A 23,306-nucleotide genomic window follows, 5' to 3' on the forward strand; every position below is an offset into this window, starting at 1 on the left:
TAAATTCTATGAATCCGCTAGAGAAATTTGGCTGAAAAGTTTTCTTAGGGCAGAAAAGAAATTTTTTCTAGTTCTTAGAAAACTTTAGTCTACAGTTGATGATGCAAAATATTTCTTATGCCAAGAAATTTTTTTCTTCGGTGTATTCATACCTTTTAGTGGAATTTTTTGAAGTCAAAAATAATAACAACCTTCGGAAATATGAAAAGTTTGTACTTTTTTGTAATAATACTTTTGTTTACCATAACAAATATAAGAAGTACTTTACCAAATTATGAAAGGCATTGTAATCGAAGAACTTAGCGAAATACGTAGGCTGTTTAAAAAGATATATTAATTATTTGGGAAGAATCAGTGATCAAATATAAAATGAAAAATCACATAGAAAGTTGCTACTATGAAGGTGGAGGCAAGTTGTATTATACTTAAAGTTGCCTCGGCGAACGTTCGGCAGGCTATAATCAATTCTGATTGCAGTCCCGAATCGCGGTGCGATCCACTCACTGATAGTCAAGAAAAAAGTCAGTTGTCCAACTACCGGGCCCAGAGCGCGGCTTTAAGTCTTGAGAAAAGGTTCGATCGTGAGCCATCTCGACTTGACTAAAAAAACCAAAAAGATAAGTGGAGAGAAAAACAAGAAGAAAGAAAGGAAAAAGCAAGGGAGAAGATTACGTAAAATTTAATGATGATGACGATGATGATGATAATATAATGGTGATGGAGAATATAAAGAAAAAAGTTTAGCAGAAAAAAAATAGTGGAAAAAGAAATGGTTGTGATTCTTCAACTAACTCCTGGCCAAAATACTTGGAAAGCTCTTTTTGGCTCGCGAGTTAAATGTAAAGCAATTAATATCTCCACTTATGAGATGTTTCTAATTAAAGATAAATTCCGATTGTAATTTATATATTTTAATTGAAGTTGGCTGGGTTGCAAACGGACTTACGTGCATGTGATGGTACAGTCGGATTCCACTAAGTCTGACAACTAGTCGATGAAGAAGCGGAAAGTTCCTGGAAATTCACTTATCGAATGCCCCTTCTTTTTGAAGAGTAAACTACACGCATGCGCTCTTACATCTACATGAATAATGATATATAAATATACACAGACACAAGAATATGTAGCGGGTGGAAGACAGCACCACTTGTAGTAGGAGCCAAGATTGAGGGGAAGTTCAAAGTTAATGGAATTCGACTATATATGAATTCAAAAATACAGAGAGATGACCAACTTTAGAGAATATTATGGGAAAAACAGAATTAATTCAAAAATAATTTCATTAACCGTAAACACTAAAGGACAAAAATTGAAAGAAGCTATGAACGGAAGTAATTTTTTTTAATAACGTCGTTTATAATATCCTGGGAAAGCAAGAACTTAAATAGCTGTTGCAGCGACAAGAAGGGTTAACCGAGACCACAGTATAATGAAATGTCAAAATTAAATAATTGCATAGTCCTAAATTTATTGACAATGAGGCACAAAAAGAATTTTGGTCGCTTTATAATTTAGGGCCTGGAAGACAAGTTGGAGGTTATATAGGCGGTTACTGTACAAACTGACCAAAAGTCTTATTTGGTAACGTGTGGATCATCGCTTCTAATATCAATATCGAAAAGTCAGTACTGCTGCAGCAATACGAGCCTGAGACTTGACTGTCGACGGTGTATCCAATCGATCCAAGGATCCGAGTCGACGGCAGCGCCATTGCCGACACGGACAAAGAAGACGGAACGAGATTCGACCGTCGATTTCTTGAATTACGAAGCGTGCACGTCTATGCACGAGTGCTATATTCAATTCGTCAAATTTCATAACGCTTATATTGACGTTTAATTTGATAAATTGAAGTATTTATTTCGATATTGGTGACTCCCAAAACAAAGATTTGAAACCACGGTTATTTTTTTCATCATATATTTATCATCGAATTGCATGGAGGTAAAAAATTTATAAGATATTATTCATAGCGATTTTGTGAGTATTGTTTTGCTGAGGTAGAAAACGTTTAATATCCAAAACAATAAGTTAGATGCTATCCCTATCTTAAGTAAAAATCGAAATGATGGATTTAATGTACGACGCATAAAAAAGGCATATAAATGTTATCGCTTTTTATTATAGTATCCTACGGATTCTTTGTACAAGGGTGCATAGATTTCGATAAAAAAAAATTGAACCATATAATTGATAGTTCATTAGTAGATAAGTGTCTTCACGAAATTACAGGTTTGAAATTCTATTGTATTAGAAAAGTTATTGGTTCGTAACTAATTTTCCGACAAATAACTCAAAGTATGATCGAATATTTGGATGAATTATAATCTCACATTTATTGTATTAGCAATTCTGCAAAAGTTTTATTACAAATGTATAAAAAATGATGTTTCGTCGGAATGTTGTGAAGTACCCTCTGAACGGATATTAATTGTTCGTAAGACTGTGTCGTCAAAATATTGCTACCGAGGGAAAAATTCATTTTAAAGAGTCTACAGTTTTGAATGTTTTGATTCTTTATTAAGATGAAAGAGTGTGAACTAAGTCGAGAGTTTCATTTCTTCATGGAATAAATGACTTGCGAGTTATCACCCCGTAAGTACACGTGGCTACCCTCTTCATTTAAAAAATGTAAATTTGTTAATGCGAGCAGTTGTAGAGTCGAGCTAAGGGTGCGAAAAAAAAGATGCTAAAGAGGGGAAACAACAGGAAAGGAAAAAAATCGAGTACACTACAGAAGGCATAAAAATTTGTACGTGCTACTTTTTATTGTAACTCTCCAACGCTATTACCTGGGACTATTATTAAATACAAGGGAAAAAAATCAAATAAAGTATGCTAAGTTACACTTTAAGAAACCTTTTGGGATACGGTTATAAAATAGGAAGGATTATTTTACTGTTCCTTAATTTTTATAATATATTAGCGTTTAATTTAAACGAGCATGCAGTAATTTTAGCTCCCTACTACACATTTAAATTTTCGAAAAACAAAATTTATCTTCTATTCGAATCTTTGAAATGTTGAGGCCAAGGGTTTTTACAACAGTTTATTAAACATTTCGGACCGGGGATCACGAAAATCTTGTTTATTATGTTCACAAGTAATTTGACGGGAAAGTTTATCCAAAAAATGTTCTCAAAGAAAAAATGCACACTATTACAAGCTATTCATTGATGATAATGATACAAGACGTTCTGAAAGACTAGCTATTAAAAAGAACAATGTAAATTTTAAAATGCCATAATGACTTTGGCAAGAGTTACCCTTAGATCTGATTCAATCAGGCAGTATTGAGATCTTTAAGAACAAGTTGTATGATTTTCTACTAAATCTAGATTTTAATTAACGAAATTTGTAACGGTGGATCGTTGAACTTTACATCTCTCATTATTTATTGTATTTTTGTCTGTATGACTGATTTAAATTGATAGTATTATTGTTGTTTGATCACTTCAAATTATTTGTACTATTATTTCTTCACATTTATCAAAAGGAAAATATGCTAATACGTTAATTTATTGGCCGTAATAATGGATTAATTAATTTCACTACTTTAGAAAATGATAATTTTATTTCAAAGACAATTTCATTTAAAAAACTTCTTTATATTTCAAATATTAAAAATTATGTTTTATTGAGATTTCATATTCAAAAGCTGAATGTGTCTGTGCGTGTGTGTTTGCATGTTTACAAGTAAATATCATCATTCTGCGCCTGAAGCAAAGAAAAAATATACGTTGTCTAAAAGGGAAATGAAGCCCAATTCGCAAAACATATGTTTCGCGTAATCATTCATTGGGAGCTTTGCATTACGGCTCGGAAAAAAAGAAGGAGGTTGTAGGTGTTACAGGGGTGCGAATCTATGCATATTTAATAAGGCTGCACGCAGTTGTGAGGAGAGCGAGAAAAATTCCCCTGCTCAGTCTATTGGCTACGGATACTTTTATTCAAATCTTATCCACAACGAAGTATCTACACTGGCACTTTTTTTTTTTTTATATAACTTTTAAGATGAGGGGAACGACATATCAAAGGAAAATACTGTAAGTGCCTTTACCGCATACATAAATATAATCTTGACTTGATACATATTTCAAATAAATGTCAACCCGTCCTAAATCATTTCAAACGATTGCCGCCATCTTCATTTTACTTATTTCAAATTTTAATCCCTTGATTTGTAGGCTTCATTATCTTATACTTCACTTTTTCAGTTTTCTTTAGTTCTTGAGTCTTAATCATATAGACATATCTGTAAACTATAAGCATCAGTATGAAGACGCTGAAAGTATGTGTCAAATATCGAACCCTCGGGTTGAGTCAAGGGTTTGATTTTATTCGATTGATGTTAGTAAAAAAGAATTTCAAAAAATTCATGTATGAAAGTATTTCACACCTATTGAAAGTATTGATTTAACAGATAGATGGTTATTTTTTTAAATCAAACTTGCAAAGTGAACTCTGACTGGCTGATTACTAACTGACCTACGATAAATAATGACACTACAGATTTTTCACTAGCGTAACATAATGATCTCATAACGATACAGTTTTAATGCGATTATTAAACAGCCTTCTTAATTGTCACTATATATTATTATCATTAGAGCTGACACATTCCGGGAACAAATAGTAGAAGGATTCAATATAACATCATGTTCCAGAATCTGTTAGCTGATTGTCGGCATTAATACCCAGTGAACACATGACTTACATATGATGTCAATTAAAGGATGTGTTCAATGGGTATTGATTTACAATTTTCATAAAATTTTCAATCGCACAAAGGCAATCACGCGCTATCGCTTAATGACTAATGAGACTTCACTTGATAGCTTTGTAATCTAGACAACCAGACATAAGTTGACTATAGTGTAGTGTTCAAGTAGATAATCTTTATCCACAAAACACAATGTCTCATCTTTGTCTTTAACGTACATTGAGTCCGCACCTTCGGATTGTGCATCGAAAGCGCATATGACTCATTCCGAATAAAACGAATCTTGTCATCATGATAAGGCCTAAAATTCATATCAGATTTCAATGAATTATTGTCCACTTATTATTCGGGCGCATTTACTAATAATGCAGATAGGGCTAATTAAATAAATAGTAAATACGCTTCGTATCAGGATACTCATCTATTTGCACGAAAGTTGAAGGATAAAGCCCACATGGCATTACCAGGTTCATACGAGCTTATGGAAATTAATTGTGATTAAGTTCAATAAAATCATAAATATCACAAATTGCACAATAAGAGCTTATTTTAATTTCTCTTCCTCTCTTCAAATTTTGCAGAGCATGAGAAAAACAATGATACCGAGAGTGACCTTCAAGACTGCGTCAGGTGAAAGTCCGTCTTCGCAGTCAAAAGAAAAAACTCCAGGTCCAAGCTGAGCAAGAATCAGCCAAAGATATCGTTCTTAAGATGTTCGGAGTGGATCCAATTTGTGCTTACAGAGGTTACGTACCTCTCAGAGTTAAGCAAGTGGTCGAAGTTAATGATTGAGAAGCTTCCAGAGAAAAATAAAAACGACTTAGTAGTCATACAACAGGAATAAGGATTTCGATATGGGAATTCTGAGATTGATTTTAGAAATAGGATCACTACTATTACGTACTACAAAAAAAAAGAGATCAGCACTTCGCTAATAGACAAAGTTGTGCCAGTATGGCACTATCGGCTTTGGATGCTGGATGAATTGAATAAATTAATCAGAAATTTCGAAGGAGTTCGATCGTTTTTAAAAAAGTATAATAATATACCATAGGTTTATGTAAGGATAAGCATAAATATAACAAAACTACTAAAAACTTGTACAAATGTTCATTTACATGTTTGCAAAATATAACATGTGGTACGATTATCCTCTTATGTTTTACCCTACATACCAAAAGTCTCCCACAGATATCATCTAGTGTAAAGTCAAACTTTGGAATAACGCCGGGTGCACGAAATGTCCGAACACGTTATATATTTGTAGCTATAACACAATCCGTACAGTAACAGGCGGAATTTGATGTTAGGGGATTTCCAATCACGGAACAACAAACTGGAGAAAGAAGAAGGGTAGTAAAGCTGAGGTGAACTTAACAAAGAAAAAATATGTAGGAAAATCGACGTAATACATGTAAGTGCGTCGATGCATCGACTAAAAGAATCGATAAAAAGAAGTGAAAGTTTAGTAAGAAAAAAATTAGGCTAGATTGAGGTTCACGTGATTTCGATAAAAGAGTATGTACTTCATTCGAGCGTGCGAATTGGTCAGCTGCAGGTGTTTGGAAGCACGTCAGAGTCAGGTCTTTCCAGCTTTTCTACTGTGTGCAATTTTGTATCAGCAATTTTAGTTTCCAAGGAGTCGTTTTCATTGGCAATACTGATTCGCGAAGCTTCCATAGACTGAGTGCATGTATATTTAACTAAATGAATTTCTAAGAGAAGGGCAGTTTTCATATCTACCATAAATGCCTTGTCTTCCTTTCTCCCGTCTTCCAATCTGATGGACAGTTCGGACCAGTTTTGTGGAGATTTCTCTCATTGCGTACTCAGTGGACTTCTGGAATAGTGGTCAGTATAAGTGTTGAGGGTCTTAGAGAACTCGAAAAAACCAATACATGATGAAGTATTTTTAGCTTGAAGTGAATCGTATACTTTTTCTGATATACGAAAGATTCAAACTCAGCAAATTAACAAAAAAGATAACTAATAGGTCGCAATAGTCTCATATAAAGATGTCCGAACAAACCAATTACTTTTGCATTAAATCAATGTTGGACAACCCTCGTGCAGCCGTTTTGGTATCTTTGTGGTAATAAACTCCACTCTGGTCGTATCCACACGTTTTCTATAACACCCTCAGTCTCGACTTGTACATCTCCCCCTTTTCAGAAAGATCCATAACACTTAAAAATGAGATCTTTATCGTAATATTTAGCTTTAAATCATGTTCTGGTGACAGATCTTCAAATAGTTAATGAAAATAGCTTTCGGTTGTGCATTTTGTCACGTAGTTCATTATTATGAGAATGAGAACTTAGTACCAGAAGATAAATTATGGTTAACAAGAACACTATAGAATTGATCCACATACTTGGTAAATTTACCATCACTCAATTATCCAAAAAATATTGACTTCGATACAGAATTTTACTTTTTATTCCAAGTACTGATTGAGATTAATTTTTTCGAAATAAAAAAGAAAAAAATAGCGAAATAACACAAATGATAAATTGAAGGGGGTCGAAATAGCATAAAAGCACTTATTCAAGCGCAAGATTAGCCGTAGCGCACAATTTACGACAGTGATCTTATGCAGTAGGTAAAGCTTTTATAGAAAAGCTTTTTCCTGTAAGTCGCGACACGGATTTTGATTCCGGCGAAATCCTGATCAAAAGACTTCCGTTTCTTCTTTATACTTTCCCTTGTTATATATATACGTATTAGGGTGTTGCAAAAAAAATTTTTTGAATAATGCGTGAAAAAAGAAACGGAAAAATTTCAAATGTTTTTTCTTTGTGAACTTGATAATCTATAAAGATCAAATTATTATTTTGTTTCCGACCTTACGCTTTTCAAAAAAGCCTGATGCATACATCACAACTATTAATGTCTGAACAACTTAAAATATTTCTTTATCTTAAGAGTTTTAACATATTTATTTCCCCAAAAGTATCATATGTAATTCTCTAACGTTCCTAATTTCGCATTGGATACTTTTTTAGCGATTTATATTATTTCACTATAAAGTCTGTTCCAGTTTAAAAGCAAAAATGATTTTTTTTTCTTTTTCTTTATAGGTATCGAGATGAAGCTCTCTGCTGGACTGACAGGTAAATAGCGATACATTAATTTAAATTGAGAAATTCTGGCAATGAGTACTTTCGATAATTTATAGTGCAGTCTTGCTGTTTCTTCATTGATTATTAATTTCTATAGCAAGTACTTTTAAACTCATTCCATGTATAAAATATAATTTCACGAAGTTCTTGAATCACTGCTTATTAATTTTCAAGAATAAATCTGAATATATACATGTGTGTGCGTGTGTGTGTTTGTACTGGTACATATAATTATTTTATAAATTAATACATAATAATATAAAATAAGTGTACAACCTGAATTGATTTGATTGATTATAAAAATGAAAATTTATATACACATTTGGTGACAACACTATAGGATTAGATTGAAACAATCACTGCTTAAGTTAGCAAACACCAAATATGTAAAATGTTGTGAGTAATAATTTCGAAGAAGAGAAATGAAAAAATGAATTTGTGAAGTGAGAGGTGTTTCGTCTGAGTACACGACAGCTGAGACTTCTCAGTTAGGTGTGTCTGCCATATACTCTACCTAAGACGCCTTGTTGGAAAGTACATATTGGAAATGTTATATATTGAAACAAACATAGGGACTCACTGTGAGAGGCGCGAGTTGTGCACTGCCATCTCACGGAGTTGAGCCAAACCACCGAATAAATACATACATAGCATATATACACGAATAGTTTTACACAGTGGGCAGATTCGAGCCGGACACTTGGGGAGGGTCAAATCCTACTAATAAAATCTATGACTAAATTGAGCAGAAGGGTATGATAGTAAGGGGCTGTATTTCTCATCATTACAATTAGAATTGAAATATGAACTCCATTTTTTCCGTCAATGTGTATAATAGTGACTATCTGATGATAATTCAGATTATTTGATTTTTATAAGCAGCAAAATTTGAGTGACAATAGTTTTCATGATGTCCAATACAGTTTTGACATATTGTGTCATTTAAAAATAATTTTCACTTCATTTCTTTTCTTCTCTTCACATTAGCTCCCAAGTGAAAGTTCGTAGGGACTATACTTACTAAGCACAGGAACTCCCCTAAAGGAAAGTCAACTTTGATAACAAGTTCGACTTCCGACATGATACGGCCTAACTAGGCTTGTTCGCATCTTCTACCACCCACTATTGCGCTGATGCTGTTTATGGCTCTTCATAACGCTTCATAAATCAGTCTCCTTTTATCACTACTGACTAACTTCGAGTATGTGTTATTTATTTATCATTTTTTAATTTATTTCTTGACACTGTCCGTCCAAAAAAAATATTTACTGAGTACTATTGAAAATATTAAGGTCATTTTTTTAAATACTGACCAAAGGGTATCTAATTTTCCGGTCTATAATTTTAAATTTCTTTTTATTCAAAAATTTTAATCAATAAAATATTTGACTATTTTATCCCTTGATAATTTTTTTTTATAAAATTGTATGAAACTATAAAATTTCATTGATAAAAACTTATGCTGTAATATTATATATATGCTATTATATTCTCGACTACAGGCATAGCTAATTTTTTTCTGCCCATACTTTTAAATTCCAAAATTCTAGTCCCTGTTTTATATTTTTTTTTTTTAAGAGTAAATTTTTATCAGTAGTCATATTTCTTACAAATTTCACTTTTGGTTTTTTTTGCATCGTCGAGCGTGTCGTGATAAATTGTAGCGTATAAATAGTTTAATGCATACTCATCAGACATGCAGTAATGCATACGCACCCAACAAGATACGAAAATAATTATCTTCAGAATGTTTTGACTGATGTTTTTTCTTTTTTTTTTTTTAAGTACTTGCGGACTTTTAAATCTATAGTTGAATGACAATTTGAAAAAAATTTAAATAATGAAAAGAAGTATACTGTATATTTTGACTAAAATAACTTGACTAAACTATAAGCTAGTATAAAAAAAAAAAGATATTAAAATACAGAATATTCAACGTGTGAATTGAAGGTATTGAATTTGAAAAGCCTCAGAATTACTTTTTGGTAAAACAAAAAATTTTTCTCGCCACAAAAATATTTTTCGCAATTTTATATGAAAACAAAAATTTTCTTAGTTCAATATATTTTATACTTTCTTATGCAATAATTAATTGTTTATGTACCAATAGAATCAAATGGCACTGGTACCAATAGAATCAAAATATATATGTCGGATAATTCATATCAATTTTGAAATAAATTTAAATTTTATTGAAATTGACTCACCATTCGCTGGTTTTTTTGTCACGATGTCTTTGATGATAGGAGAAAATCAGTGATTTTGTCAAGGAATCGAAGACAAAAAGGCACTAAATATTTGCTCTTCACTTTACATATTTATTTTCACTATTTAAATAAAACTCACTACTAAAATAAAACTGAACTCACGATTAAAATAAAACTCACTATTAAAATAAAATTTCACTCACCATTAAAATAAAATTTCGTTCACTATTGAAATAAAACTTCACTCACTATTAAAATAAAATTTCGTTCACTATTAAAATAAAACTTCACTCACTTACTCATTTATTGATCAACTGCTTCTCTACTGACTAAAAAAAATTAAATCAAATTCCGCGATTTCGATTATCGATTACACAAATATAAATATTATGACACTTGATTTTTTATCTCGAATCGAAACTTAAGATTCCTAGTGAAAAAATGGCGGAATATTCTATAACGACATGATAAAATTTAAATCAAAAAAAAAAATATAATTTTTAATTGGAAAAAAAAAATTAAATATTTAAATAGACCTTTAAAATAACAAATAACAAATTGAGCTCAGGCTAAAACATTTAAATGTAATATTAAAATAGAAATATGATAGTATTTAGACAAAGAAATTCCAAGACCCCTAGCCTGCCATTTTTCCAAGAAATTATCGATCGACTTTTGACTTCATTTAGTCGTTAAAAATAAAATAGAATATTTTTTACTTTTACTCACTGCACTAAACACTGACTAAATCTTACAACACATTTATTTAGTCACTTCTACGTTTTTTTATTCCGGTAATTTTTTTTTTTTACAATGACCGATTCATTGTCGTTGCCCCGCACTTCGTTTCAAACACTGTATTATAACTTCACTATAATTAAATAATGAATTATGTCTGTCTTTAATTTAAAATTAATGTCAATTTATAAATTAATATACTCATTTAATTAATTAGGTAGATTTTTCTAAAATCTAACTATTGTATTTGTCCTCATGGTCGATTTTTCAAGGAATTTTGTCACAACCTATCATAATTAGTTGAGTAGGGTTCGAAAATACCATCCGTTAAAAAATTTATATATGTATGTATATATATATATATATATATATATATATATATATGGGATATAACGCAGTTTTGAGGACACGATTACGCCTACAATTCTTATCAGATCTTAATGAAATTTTTCACACTTATTCTATGGGCGATTATCACGGTTAAGTTCGAAGATGGGCAAAATCGGTTGATTAGTTTAGAAGTTATGGCTTTTTGAAATTTCCATGATTTTTTGACAAAATCAATTTTTTTCCACATTCAAGTTCATATAATTTTAAAACTAATATTCATAGACAATTTCCGTAAAAAGTATCTGAAAGCTTGTCTAATAAGCTTTAATTTATGACCTTAGACTTCATATTTCGACCATTTCATCCTATAATTTGATGGCCTTGAAAATTTTAATGGAATCAAAAAATGTTGAAAATATGGGTTTCATTCCATATAACTTATGAATTTCCCATTATAATCCGGTTTCGTCAGTTGTATTTTATTGTGCACAAAATAACCTGTAAATTTCACTGCTATTTTATATTTTAAAAGTATTTCTTTTATTACTTATGATGGATCAAATATACCTCTACTCCCTATGATTATCACTGGTCTTGTCATTACGATAGCACCTACAGTTCTTATCGGATCTTAATGAAATTTTTCACACTTATTCTATAGGCGATTATCTTGATCAAGTTCAAAGATGGGCTGAATCGTTCAAATAGTTTTGAAGTTATGGCTGTTTAAAATTTTCACGATTTTTCGAAAAAATCAGTTTTTATTCACTTTTAAAGTTTATATAACTTTAAAACTGAAACTCATAGATAATTTCTGTAAAAAGTATTCTAAAGCTTGACTAATAAGCTTTAATTTATGACCGTAACCTTTATGTTTCGAGTATTTCTTCCAATAATTTGATAGCCTTGAAATTTTCATGAAATCAATAAAAGTTGAAAATAAGGTTTTCATTCCACATAACTTATGTATTTTTCATTATAATACAATTTTGTCAGTTGTACTTTATTCTGAACAAAATAAACTGCAAATTTCACAGCTATTTTATATTTTAAAAGTATTTCTTTTAATATTTATGATGTTTCAATCGTACCTGTAGTTTTAAAATTATATCTGATCTTGCCATCGTAATAGCAATTACAATTATGATCTCATACTAATAAAATTTTCTATAGTTTTTTCTCTGTGAAGGTTATTTGTTAGGTTACCTATAAAATGTTTTGTCGAATCAACTATCTGAAGTTCTCTATCGAAAATAGTCGTTGTCTTTTTTTACCCTCACTCTAAGAAAACGAGCCTAATATCATATCATGTCTATATACACTAACATGTATCACAAGATATGTCTGTATGTGCCTTTTTATAAATCTACCTTCCATTTCGGCTGCCGAATGGCCTTTTTTAATTATTTATTTAATAGTAAATCAATAAAAATTACCGGAGATGTGAACAATGGCAATGATGAAGCACTAATGAACATCAATATGAAGTTAGCTAGAGCTTCATTATTTTCGCCGTCTCCCATTGGTTTAAATATTTCAAAATTATGATAGTAAAGTTAGCAGACATTTGAAATTAAAAAAAAATTTTTTTAACAGATAAATAACGAAAAAAAAAAATATTTCTAAAAAATTCAAAAGTTATTAGATGTCTGCTGACTTCAGGATCATAATCGACGAATGGTTTGTGAGCCAATGAAATTTAAAAAATTTAAAATCTATCAGTGTCTTAGGGTTAATTTTAAATTAGGGGGAGGTAAATTTTGATGAGAACTAGATTCGGTGTTCGGTGTAGAGTCAATATCGTGAGTTTGGTTATTGTTTATTTTTTTTAAATTCTTTGTAAGTGAAATAAATTAAATTATTGAGTAAAAATGTGAATACGATAATTTTTGAGTGAGTTAATTATTTTTAGTGCGCGAGTGAAGTAAATGAATGTGTAAAGTGAAAAAATTTTTAAAAATGATAGTGAGTGTCTATCAGTATACAGTCAAGGTTTGTTTATTCGATTTATTTATTTTTTTTTTTATCGTAAATAAATACGAGCGTGAATGTAGCAGACAGACAAATTTAAAATTATGAATTAATAGAGTAGATAATTAAAAAAATAATATTTATAAAAAATGCGCTTATTAATTTTTAAATTTTTTAAATGCGCATTTTTTTTTAATTTTATTTTTTTAATTATTTACTTTATTTATTAATAATTTTAAATTTGTCTGATGTCAGTTGCATTTGCACTCGTAAATAAATTGATGGACCAATAATTAGTGAATTTGATAATTAAAGTGATCAGAATAAAAATTTTTTTAAAATTGGAAATGTAATAAAAAAAAAATGGCGATGATTTAGCAACAATGGGCAATAATATGAAGTTGGCTAGAGAGTTGTTATTTTTATTGAAAATTTGAATGAGAACGTGCCTTCGATGTCAAAAATTTTGAACGGATCCTAATGTCTTCTGGATAACTTTTAATTCAGGGGGAAATGAATTTTAGTTGGAACTCAGTGTTACGGACTCAGGTTGATTGAATTTAATTTTCAAAACTCCTTAGAATTAAAATCACAAGTGTATTTAAATTAAATTATTAAGTAAAAGTGTGTGCGTGATAATAGTAAAGTAAATGAAATATTTTTAGTGCGTGAGTGAAGTGAATTTAAAAAGTAAAAAAATGATGATGAGTGTCTGTATCAGTATAAAGTCACGGTTTGTTTATTCGTTTAGTTATTTTGTGTTTTATTATTTATAGGATCGTAAATAAATTGATGAGTGCGAATGTAGCAGACATTAGACAAATTTTGAATTATTAATAAATCGAGTAAATATTTAATAAAATAAAATTTAAAAAAAAATGCGTATTTAAAAAATTGAAAAACGAATAAGTGCATTTTTTATAAACTTTTGTTTTTAATTATTTACCCAATTTATCTACAATTTTAAATTTGTCTGACGTCTGCTACATTCACACTCGTACAAATTGATGTGTCAATGAGTAGCGGATTTGATAATTAAAGTGATGAAAATAAATATTTTTTTAAAATTTGAAACATATAAAAAAAAAAAATGATGATTAGCACTAATGGACATGACCCTGAAGTTAGTAAACAAACTAACAATTTTTAGATTTTATTTTAACAAATCAATTTAAAAAAAAAAAATATTTTGAATGAGTGTGAATGTAGCAGACGTCAGACAAATTTCAAATTATTAATAAGTAGAGTAAATAATTATTCATGACAGTAAAGTTGGCGGACATCAGACAATTTTAAAAATTTAAAAATAATAAAATAAAATTTTTTAAACAAAAAAAATTAAAAAATGGGCTTGTAGAAAATTCTAAAATCAGTACATGCATTTTTTTATCATATCAATTTAATTGTTAAATTTTTTTATGTGATTCGAAAATTGTCTTATGTCTGCTACATTTACACTCATAATTATTCAAATAAAATTTCTAAAAAATGCGCATTTAAAAAATTTTTAATAAGTGCATTTTTTAAAAATTTTATTTTTTTAATTATTTACTCTATTCATTTATAATTTTAAATTTGTCTGATGTCTGCTACGTTCACACTCATATTTTTAATTATATTTTTTGAATTAAAAAATATTTTATTAAACTGAGAGAAAGTAAATTTCCCGCCTAAAAATAAAATAAATCATCTGAAGATTAAAAAATTCCTACTTTAAGAATAATTAATTTTGAATCAAGACCTGTGATTCTAGCAAAGTATGAAAAGTACTCAACTCAAGAGTAAGCAAATGTCAGTTTAAGTCTCTTGTTGTGTTGCGGCAAGTGAACGGAGATGTTTGAACCAACAGCAACTGTGCTCACGGTTCGTCGCAAAAATTTTTCTCAAGAAAGGTGACTGTACTCGACTAAAGTGGCGATGGTGTAGACTCTGCAAGATTTTTATTTAACTCTTTTTTTCTCAATGAATCCTTAGGGCTTAATAAGTGCGTATAGTGCAATAAGTACTTAGTAAATTCATTTATTACTCTCTAATGTTGAGAAAAAATGCATGAGTATCTGAAACATTAAGTAAGAAGTTGAAAATTCATAAAATATTTACAATCAGTCGAAAATTATTATTTTTTGTGTATGAAAAATACTTACTTAGGTCCACTTATGAATATCAAGTACTAAAATAGGTCTATTCAAATATAGTGAGTACTTAAAGTGAAGCTAAATTTCAACTCAGGATCAAAACGAACTGTAATAGTTCATTTTTTTTTTAGTTCTAATAGTATTTAAATTATTTAGGACGAGTGATATTTATCTTAATTTTTATAGCCGATGAAAAAGTTTAAGCGACTGATAATCTATTGATTGTTGAAAATGTTGAAAAGAACGATGCGTATGTAAGAATAAAAAAAATGTAGAATGCTCTTCCAAGCTCGAGAACTGGATTAATCTTTACTGGAACTTTGATGAAACATTGATAAAAATAAAAAAGCCGAGAGGGAGAACTTACGCTGAAGAAGCTAATCACTCGTTCTTCTTTGATAATTTTTTGTTGGTTCCTCATTGCCATCTTTCATTCCTTTACCTTGATCAGGCAACTTGCAATTAGTACGGATTGACTATTAATCCAAATGTCTTGGCCTTCGAGTACCATTGAATTTTATTTTTGTCATTGTCATTCCATGTATAGAGTCTACAGACTTGTTGATTTATTAAGTTTTATAGGTATCCAAAAAAACAAGTTAACGAAGAAGTGACTATAGAATGCTGTCGTGTACTGGTAAACATAAAGAGAAATAAGTAAGTTGCTTCCATCAAAGTTTTATTTATCTTAAATAAAGATGAGTATATAAGATAATACATGAGTGACTTATTTATATAATAATTGTGAGTAATTAAACGTTTTCCACGATCGAAATCACTTAGTATTAAAAGTTAAATAACTGCCTATATATCTTACAGTAGAATCAGAAAATTTCGTTTAAGGGGGTATTCTAGTCTAGAGGCCCGAATTTCGAGCGTTTTTTTGGAAATTGATAAAAAAAAAAGAATTTGATATTTTTACTATCAATTTTTTTATTTATATTTGAAGAGTACACAAAATTAATTTAAAAAAAAAAATTTTTTTTCATTGAGTTATGCGTCTTTGAAGTAGAGGGGGTGGAAAAAAAGGCCGTGCGAAAAGGGGTGCAAAAAAAAATTAATGCTGATTTTTACAAAACCGATCTCCAAAAGTACTTAATAATTAACGCAAGTATATTTTCTGTAATGTGTTCAAGTATTTTTAAGAGAGACATGATATCCCACTTTCGAAAATTTAGAAAAACGAATTTATTTTTGTTGAAAATACTTCTGTCATAGACAAAGAAAAAATTTGTTGTTTTACACAGAAAAAAAGTTATTATCTACGAATGATACCTGTATAAAAAAAAAAGATAGATTCTCATAGCTGTATAGATAAGACTTATACTTGACTATAGAATTCGCTCATAGAATTCAACGCCGCAGGTGAGTGCTGCAATTTACACAAGTACTCATATAAAATGTACTCTATGCTGAAATAAATAATGTCCCTTTTTATTAGAAGTTGCTTCTTCTTCTACACTATAGCCGTGTCACAGACTATTTTTTTTTAATTCTCTGAGACAGTTCGATTCGCGAGAAACTACGAATTATACATAAGTATTTTGAGTAGCCCGAATATTGTTCAGTGGCGTTAGTTTCTGATGACACGTGGCTCCATCTGCCAGCAATAAGTTAAAGTACAAAGACAGCTTGAATATACTATTGTATTTCAGCATAAGAATGAAGAATAAGAAGGGATTTTAAGACGCACTTTTAATGCAAGTGCGAGAAACTGCGGCTATCCTATAATCCGTCAAAATGAACCACTTTACTTCTGCTACAAAGCGTCCGAAAATAGAACTTTCGTAGGCTGCAATAGAGGTCCATTATATGAAAGAATTTTCAATGATCATTAGCTACTGAGTCTGCAGCAGCTACAAAGTTTATAAGACTTGAAATATCTCTTTTAATTATTACTCATAGTGTAAATTTTCTAGTGAACCGACTCTATATTATTATTATTTGAAAAAATTTTCTGCTAAGAAATCAAGAAATATATAAATAATTACGTAAGATCTGAGTGGTCGCGTGACACAGGACACCAAGGCTTTTATTGTCACCATGGGGTTTCTTTTTTTTTTATAGTAAGAAGTTAGTGTCCCTTGTTTACCTCATTCTACTAGGCAAATGAAGATGAAGTATTCCCTGTGGCACGTTCCATGACGCGAATATACTTTTGCTGGAAGGGACGAATCTAAAAGAGGAAAAAGGAGAGACAAGAACGCGCGCAGTTCAAGATCAACCCCTGAGTTTCTAAGAAGTGGGGAAATGATCACTAGGGTTAAAATACCACGAGGCCAGCACGCGACAATACTCGACACTCAGTTTTCGTATATGCAGCAGTGAGGGTCGCTTGGGTCGGCACAATAAGATAAAATATCGAAAAAATTCCATGTAGTATTTTAATTATTTTAAGTTAGACTGTCTATCAAGCGATTAAAAGTGCTTCCAAATGAAAAGTTATCAATATGACTAGATAAAATGAATGTGAATGTGAAAAGTTATAATAAAATGTGGGAAACAACCACCAACTTTTACAACACATACAATCCGTATCCCGCAATAATGCAGTTACAAGCGAGTAATAACGAATTACATTCGTGGTTTTATTCTAGGAAACAACCCTTGGACAACCTGGGCACAGTGACGTCAGCCAACATTCGGTGAGTTTTAATTTATATTGAATCTGACCAGCGGAAAAGTTTGAATGTTTTATTCCTTAAAAAACAGTTGAAACTTCATTCAGTAGATTTGTGGCAAAAATCATTTCGATTGTTTTTGAAAAAATTTAAGCGTTCAAAAAGATTTTTTTCAAGGACCTAAGAACATAGTCTTGTAGGAAACAAAATTTTCTAACGATAATCTTTGATGTCTTTTCTTCGCGAAGCTATCAGAATAAAGGTTATGAAGCTTTAAACAATACTGTTGAAAAACTCAACGTGTGCATAATTTTATGGCTAGTTTTTGAATTTTATTAATAGTTTGTAAATTGAAGGATGAGTTTAAAGCGTCAGAGGTGACTTTAAATGTTCAAAGTGCGTCTATTCTGTCGAATATAATGATGACTCTTATTCTAATAGATAATTGACATGCGCAGTTAAGAACAAAAATTAACAAATGATTTTGAATAAACTGTTGATTTTATCAGAAAAATCTAATTATTCTTATAGAGGTCGTATAGTGTCTTGATAATTTAAAGGTGATGGCTTTAGGAATCAAAGCACCTGGCTAATTTTTTAAAGGCAACCGATTCTTTTTCATTTGTCCATTCACTGTCATCTCTTATTGGAAATCCAAACTGTCTTTCCTAAAATTTGCTGGTCAGCAAACAGAAAAAATATGTGAGCTGGGATTTGAGTGTAAAACAACAACATATTTATAGCGTGAAATCGGCGTGAGGCAGCACACGCACCTTTCTTGTGAGCTGATACCAACCAAAAAATATCAGAAACAAAACTATTATCAATTTGCAAGGATATTCCCGATTCAGCTTGACATGTCGAAAAAAAAATCGCTTACTCATATTTTTCTAAGGTTTCATAAATCTAAAAAATATCTTAAGTAGTAAACATTTTTTTGTTACAGATTTGAAGAAAGGCACTACGCTTTTGAAAGGTAAGTCATAAAATTGGTAATTAGAGAACTACTTGAACATTTTCAAGTGTTTATCGTATATAACCAGTAAGCAAATAAAAACGATTCTACTGAGTTACCCATACAAAGTCGCCGAGCTTCAAAATTTTCTCATAGATCGGCCGATGCCTGGTTTGCAATGATTGGCCAATAAATGCCTAACTATACTGGCCCGTGCATGGTAAATCATTGGCAGCCGTCTTTTTGTTTATAAAAACGGCGCACAATTAACCGCCGTTCGTTGGCCAACGGTTTGATCGAGTGCTCTTGATACCAAGCTTCGGCCGATGATTGATTGTCACGATTGGCCAATGCTTGGCGTACCGTTATCATCCGATATTTAGCCAATATTCAACCGATGCTTGAAATTGGCAGCCATTCACGACCCAGTAATGGGCCGATTCTTTTTTTTTTGTATGGGTATAGAAGAATGATAATTAGATTATAGAATTTTCTATCTGGCTTTACGATTTTAAGCCTATCGGGAGAATTTTTCTATAGCTAAGATGAACTTTTTAACTCTGTGAGGCTTGAAAAAAAAAACCATAAATAATAGTTTTTTCAAGGGACCCTAATATATATAAAAAATTCCTATTGAACTAAAAGGTGAAAACAAAAATTTTAATACTGATATAAGTCAAGTGTACACAACGAAAAAAACATATGGATAGAAATATATTCTTGTTTTTACTCGTTAAGCTGCATCGAAACTAATTATTGCGCCACACGTCGATTAACTTTTTGTCGGAGAGTTGAGCGCGGGAGAGCCGTAGTATCTACTCTATGATTTCGTGCCGAAAGAAGAGTAGAAAGTGCGTATCGCGAAAATATAATAACGTCCAGATTCTTCCGAACGAATAACCGTCTAAGGTATATCTATTCTTTTATTTTACTTTTTTTTCTTGATTCTCTTATGGTATATTTTTTTTTAATTTAAAACTTTTATTTTTGGCTGCCTCATATTCTCCTGTATATTTTCATACTCTTCCATTCGTTTCGTTTCGTTCAATAATAATTCTATTAAAAATGCAAATAATATAAGAATCATTTTGCGGTAGGTATATATAATCGTTGTGGAATCTTGTACAATAATCATTTTTACGATTACTGAATGATTATTTGTGTGATTAGAATATAATATATATACCATACATATGTATATATATACCATACATATGTATATATATACTTGAATTGATAAGAAATAATAGTTTTATCGATAGCCAATTATTATCAATAAACTTGCTCTCGATATTTTTAAAGAATGACTATTATGTCTTAAAAAAATATATCAATTGAGTTTTGTTAATGGACGTCTATATTTCGATTATGATTGATTTAAAATCGCACAATGTCGTTATGTTTAGAAGGTTTAGTCATTCCTACTTTTTGTTGCATTAGTATTTGCAGGTGTATTAGAGAATGAATTTTTTAGAACCCAAAAGTTGGTTGTTGTCCGCTAACAATTAATATGACGAAAAATTAAGTTTATTGATGCAACATACGCGATAGTTATTACAGCTATCGTATGTGTAAGATCTAACAGTAGATTCAAATATATTGCAGATAGCTACACTGTAAAAAATCACCGGGGTAAGTCCAAACGGTGTAAATGTTAAAATTTTCGGTGTTGTTTACCCCCGAAAGCGGTGTAAAAATAACGCTGCCGCCGGTGTAAATATTCTTCACCGGTGTTAAATGGAATTTTCCGGTGTTAAAATATTTCAATTTGGGAATGTGTGCACATATGTGTGCGTTTGTGTGATTGTGTGTGCATGTGTGTGCATGTATGTGCGCTCGTGTGTGTGAGCTCATGTGTGTGCGCCCTTGTGTGTGTGCGTGCGCTCTTGTGTGTGAGTGTGTGCGATTGCATGATTGAGTGTGTGTGCGTGCAAGCGTGTGTGCGCTCGTGAGTTTGTGTGTGTGTGTGCGTGTGTCAAGATATTTTTTGCGTTTTGTAAGCTTTCTAAAGTTAATTCTCTGAGCGGACGCAGTTTACCCTGCTTTAACACCGGTATTTTTAACACTGGTGGATTACTCCTCCTACACCGGTGTAATTTTATTCTAACACCGGCCGGAGTTAAAATGAGTCCATTTTTAACACCGCTCTTTTTACAGTGTATGAACCCGAATTAAAAAAAATAATAATACACTTGGGTAATTGTTTAAACGTAATTACTATCACACAACCTAATTGTTCGTTGATCAGATTATCGAAAAACTGTTCAAAACGTAATATGCCCCTGATTAAACAACTGAATACGACTGAATTAAAAATTTTAGTTCTGTTTTATTCTGTCGAATTCTGCAAAACAGAGTTCAACTGAATTGAAAATTTGAATTTGAATTAAACAGAATAAAACCGATTTAAAAATTTCAAATTCGTTTTAATTCAGTTTAATTCGGATTCAGAACCAGAAATTGGAGAATTATTTTCGAATTAATCAGAATTAAACCGAATAGAATTATTTAAATTCGTTTTAATTTGGACAAATTCTGGGTTTCCTGCCGAATTAGACACAATTCATTTTTAAGTTAGGTGCCGAATTAACAGAATTTATCTGAATTAAATAGAATTAAAAATTTAATTCTGTTTAATTCGATCGAATTCAGTTGTTTAATCAGGGGCGATTGTTACCTTCGAAATCGGAACCGAATCTCTCTTTTGTCAATCCATGCGTTGGATCGATAGCTCGGTCATAGTCCAAATTTTTAACCACGGATGGCGCAGAACGTTGCTCTGCGGGTCACTATTCAAATGTTTAAGTAATAACCGATTACGTGTCGGCGTCGAATTTTTTCACATGTTACAATATATACAAAGTCATGTGAGGCAAGTGTGCACACCTTTTATTTCTTTAACGTCATTTAATAATGAGCTGTGAGTCGATGAAATCATTTGGTATAAATGATAGAGAATTCAGTAAATACTTATGAATAATAATTTCATTAGTAGTCACAATAATTTGGGGATAATGTTTTTTAACAGTAATAAAAGAACGGGCCTAGTTAATGGGCTATGAAAAAAAAAAGAACAATATCTAGAAGGAGATTCCAATATAGTCAGCTTATCGGATCTTGAATTTGCGGTTTACTGAGGGTTCATAGCCTACAGTCATTTCCAACACTAACACTACTTTCTTTAACTACCATACGATCCCTCTACTTTTCACCGTTTTATATTTTTATACTCTGTTCTTCCAGTCGCTTCTTGATCTCGTTGAATTTTTTTTTTTCTTTCAAGTTGTTCATATTTGTTTTTGTTTTTTTTCAAATCAACAGTTATGAGATTCAATAAGATTACGAATTTCGAAGGGGATGAAAATTAATGCTGCAGGCATGAAAACAGGCGTTTAATCCTATCCTTGGGCTAATACTTGAAGGACTAATAAATTTCCATCCGTAGTTATCTAAGACAATATTTATAAATTAAGAAATTTATCGCGTACTCAGACAATAGAGATGATATTTATTGGTCAATACATGACCATTCGTCCATTAATTCAAACTTTTTTCGATCTAATTAACAATTAAAATATTCAAATTAATAAAATGATTGAACTTTGTGCAAAACTATTTAAAATTATTTGCCATCAATTATGTTACTACTCTATGTTTTTCTTCTTGATATATATTTATATATATATTATACTGATTCAACAAAATCGACTATTGTTTTTTTCTCAAAATCCCCCATGGAAAAGTTGCAGGGAGGTAAAATAAGATGCCTGTGAAAATATGAGCTTTTAATATTAATATTGAGAGGTCGCTCATCGCAATTTTCTATTTCCCATTTAAATAACGGGAAAAAAAAAATTTGTTTGGAATTTTATACCTCGGCATTGGAGCTTGAAGTCAAATTTATAGTAAATTTCGAAATCTTTTTACTTTTTCAGCAAAACTATGAGACTTATCACAAAATGTCATTCGATCTTTTTTGTAGAAAATTTCATTCCCTACAAATTATTTCTGATAAAATTTTTGAAAATTCCGCATTGTTTTCTAGTTATTTCTATTTTAACGTCAAGATCTTGAAATCGATCCCAACACTACTTTTGTTTTTTTAATTTTCTGAGGGGAAGAAAAAATTTCTAGCGCCATTAAATTTTTTTTGAGTAGACGTTAAAATTTTCTAAGCAATAAAAATTCAAACAGACTTTAAATCAGTCATACTTTTTGTTTTGTTTTAAAATTTTCAAAACTTAATATATTTTGTAAATAAGTTTTTGCTATTGTTATAAATCTTATAAAAATATTAAATCACAGTCATTTTGGGAATTTATGTTTCCCTTTATTCGACCCTACACGAGAAAGGGTCTTTGTGCGTAATTCTCCCCTTGAAATAAAAAGATTTGAAGAAATCAAAAGCAAGAAACTCACTACTGTCTAATACATTTTAAATGTGTTCTAACGCACTTTTTTCGGACTAAAAAAAGTGTGCAGTAGTTTTTCATCACCTTCTTCA

General features: G+C 30.8%; 1 protein-coding gene across 3 annotated transcripts in view; it reads left to right on the forward strand.

Moving 5' to 3' along the window:
* LOC130668956 (protein trachealess) overlaps nucleotides 1–23,306 on the forward strand; it is an 85,674-nt gene that overhangs the window by 3,983 nt on the left and 58,385 nt on the right. For 2 of the 3 annotated variants that reach the window (XM_057471561.1, XM_057471541.1), the window contains 3 exons: nucleotides 7,804–7,836; nucleotides 17,824–17,871; nucleotides 18,794–18,823. In XM_057471561.1, coding sequence (XP_057327544.1) covers nucleotides 7,804–7,836; nucleotides 17,824–17,871; nucleotides 18,794–18,823 — 111 coding nt within the window. The remainder of the gene's footprint in view (nucleotides 1–7,803; nucleotides 7,837–17,823; nucleotides 17,872–18,793; nucleotides 18,824–23,306) is intronic. The other variant, XM_057471552.1, reaches the window with a different exon arrangement.

Source organism: Microplitis mediator, chromosome 1, assembly GCF_029852145.1.
Source record: "Microplitis mediator isolate UGA2020A chromosome 1, iyMicMedi2.1, whole genome shotgun sequence".
Taxonomy (NCBI): Eukaryota; Metazoa; Arthropoda; class Insecta; order Hymenoptera; family Braconidae; genus Microplitis; species Microplitis mediator.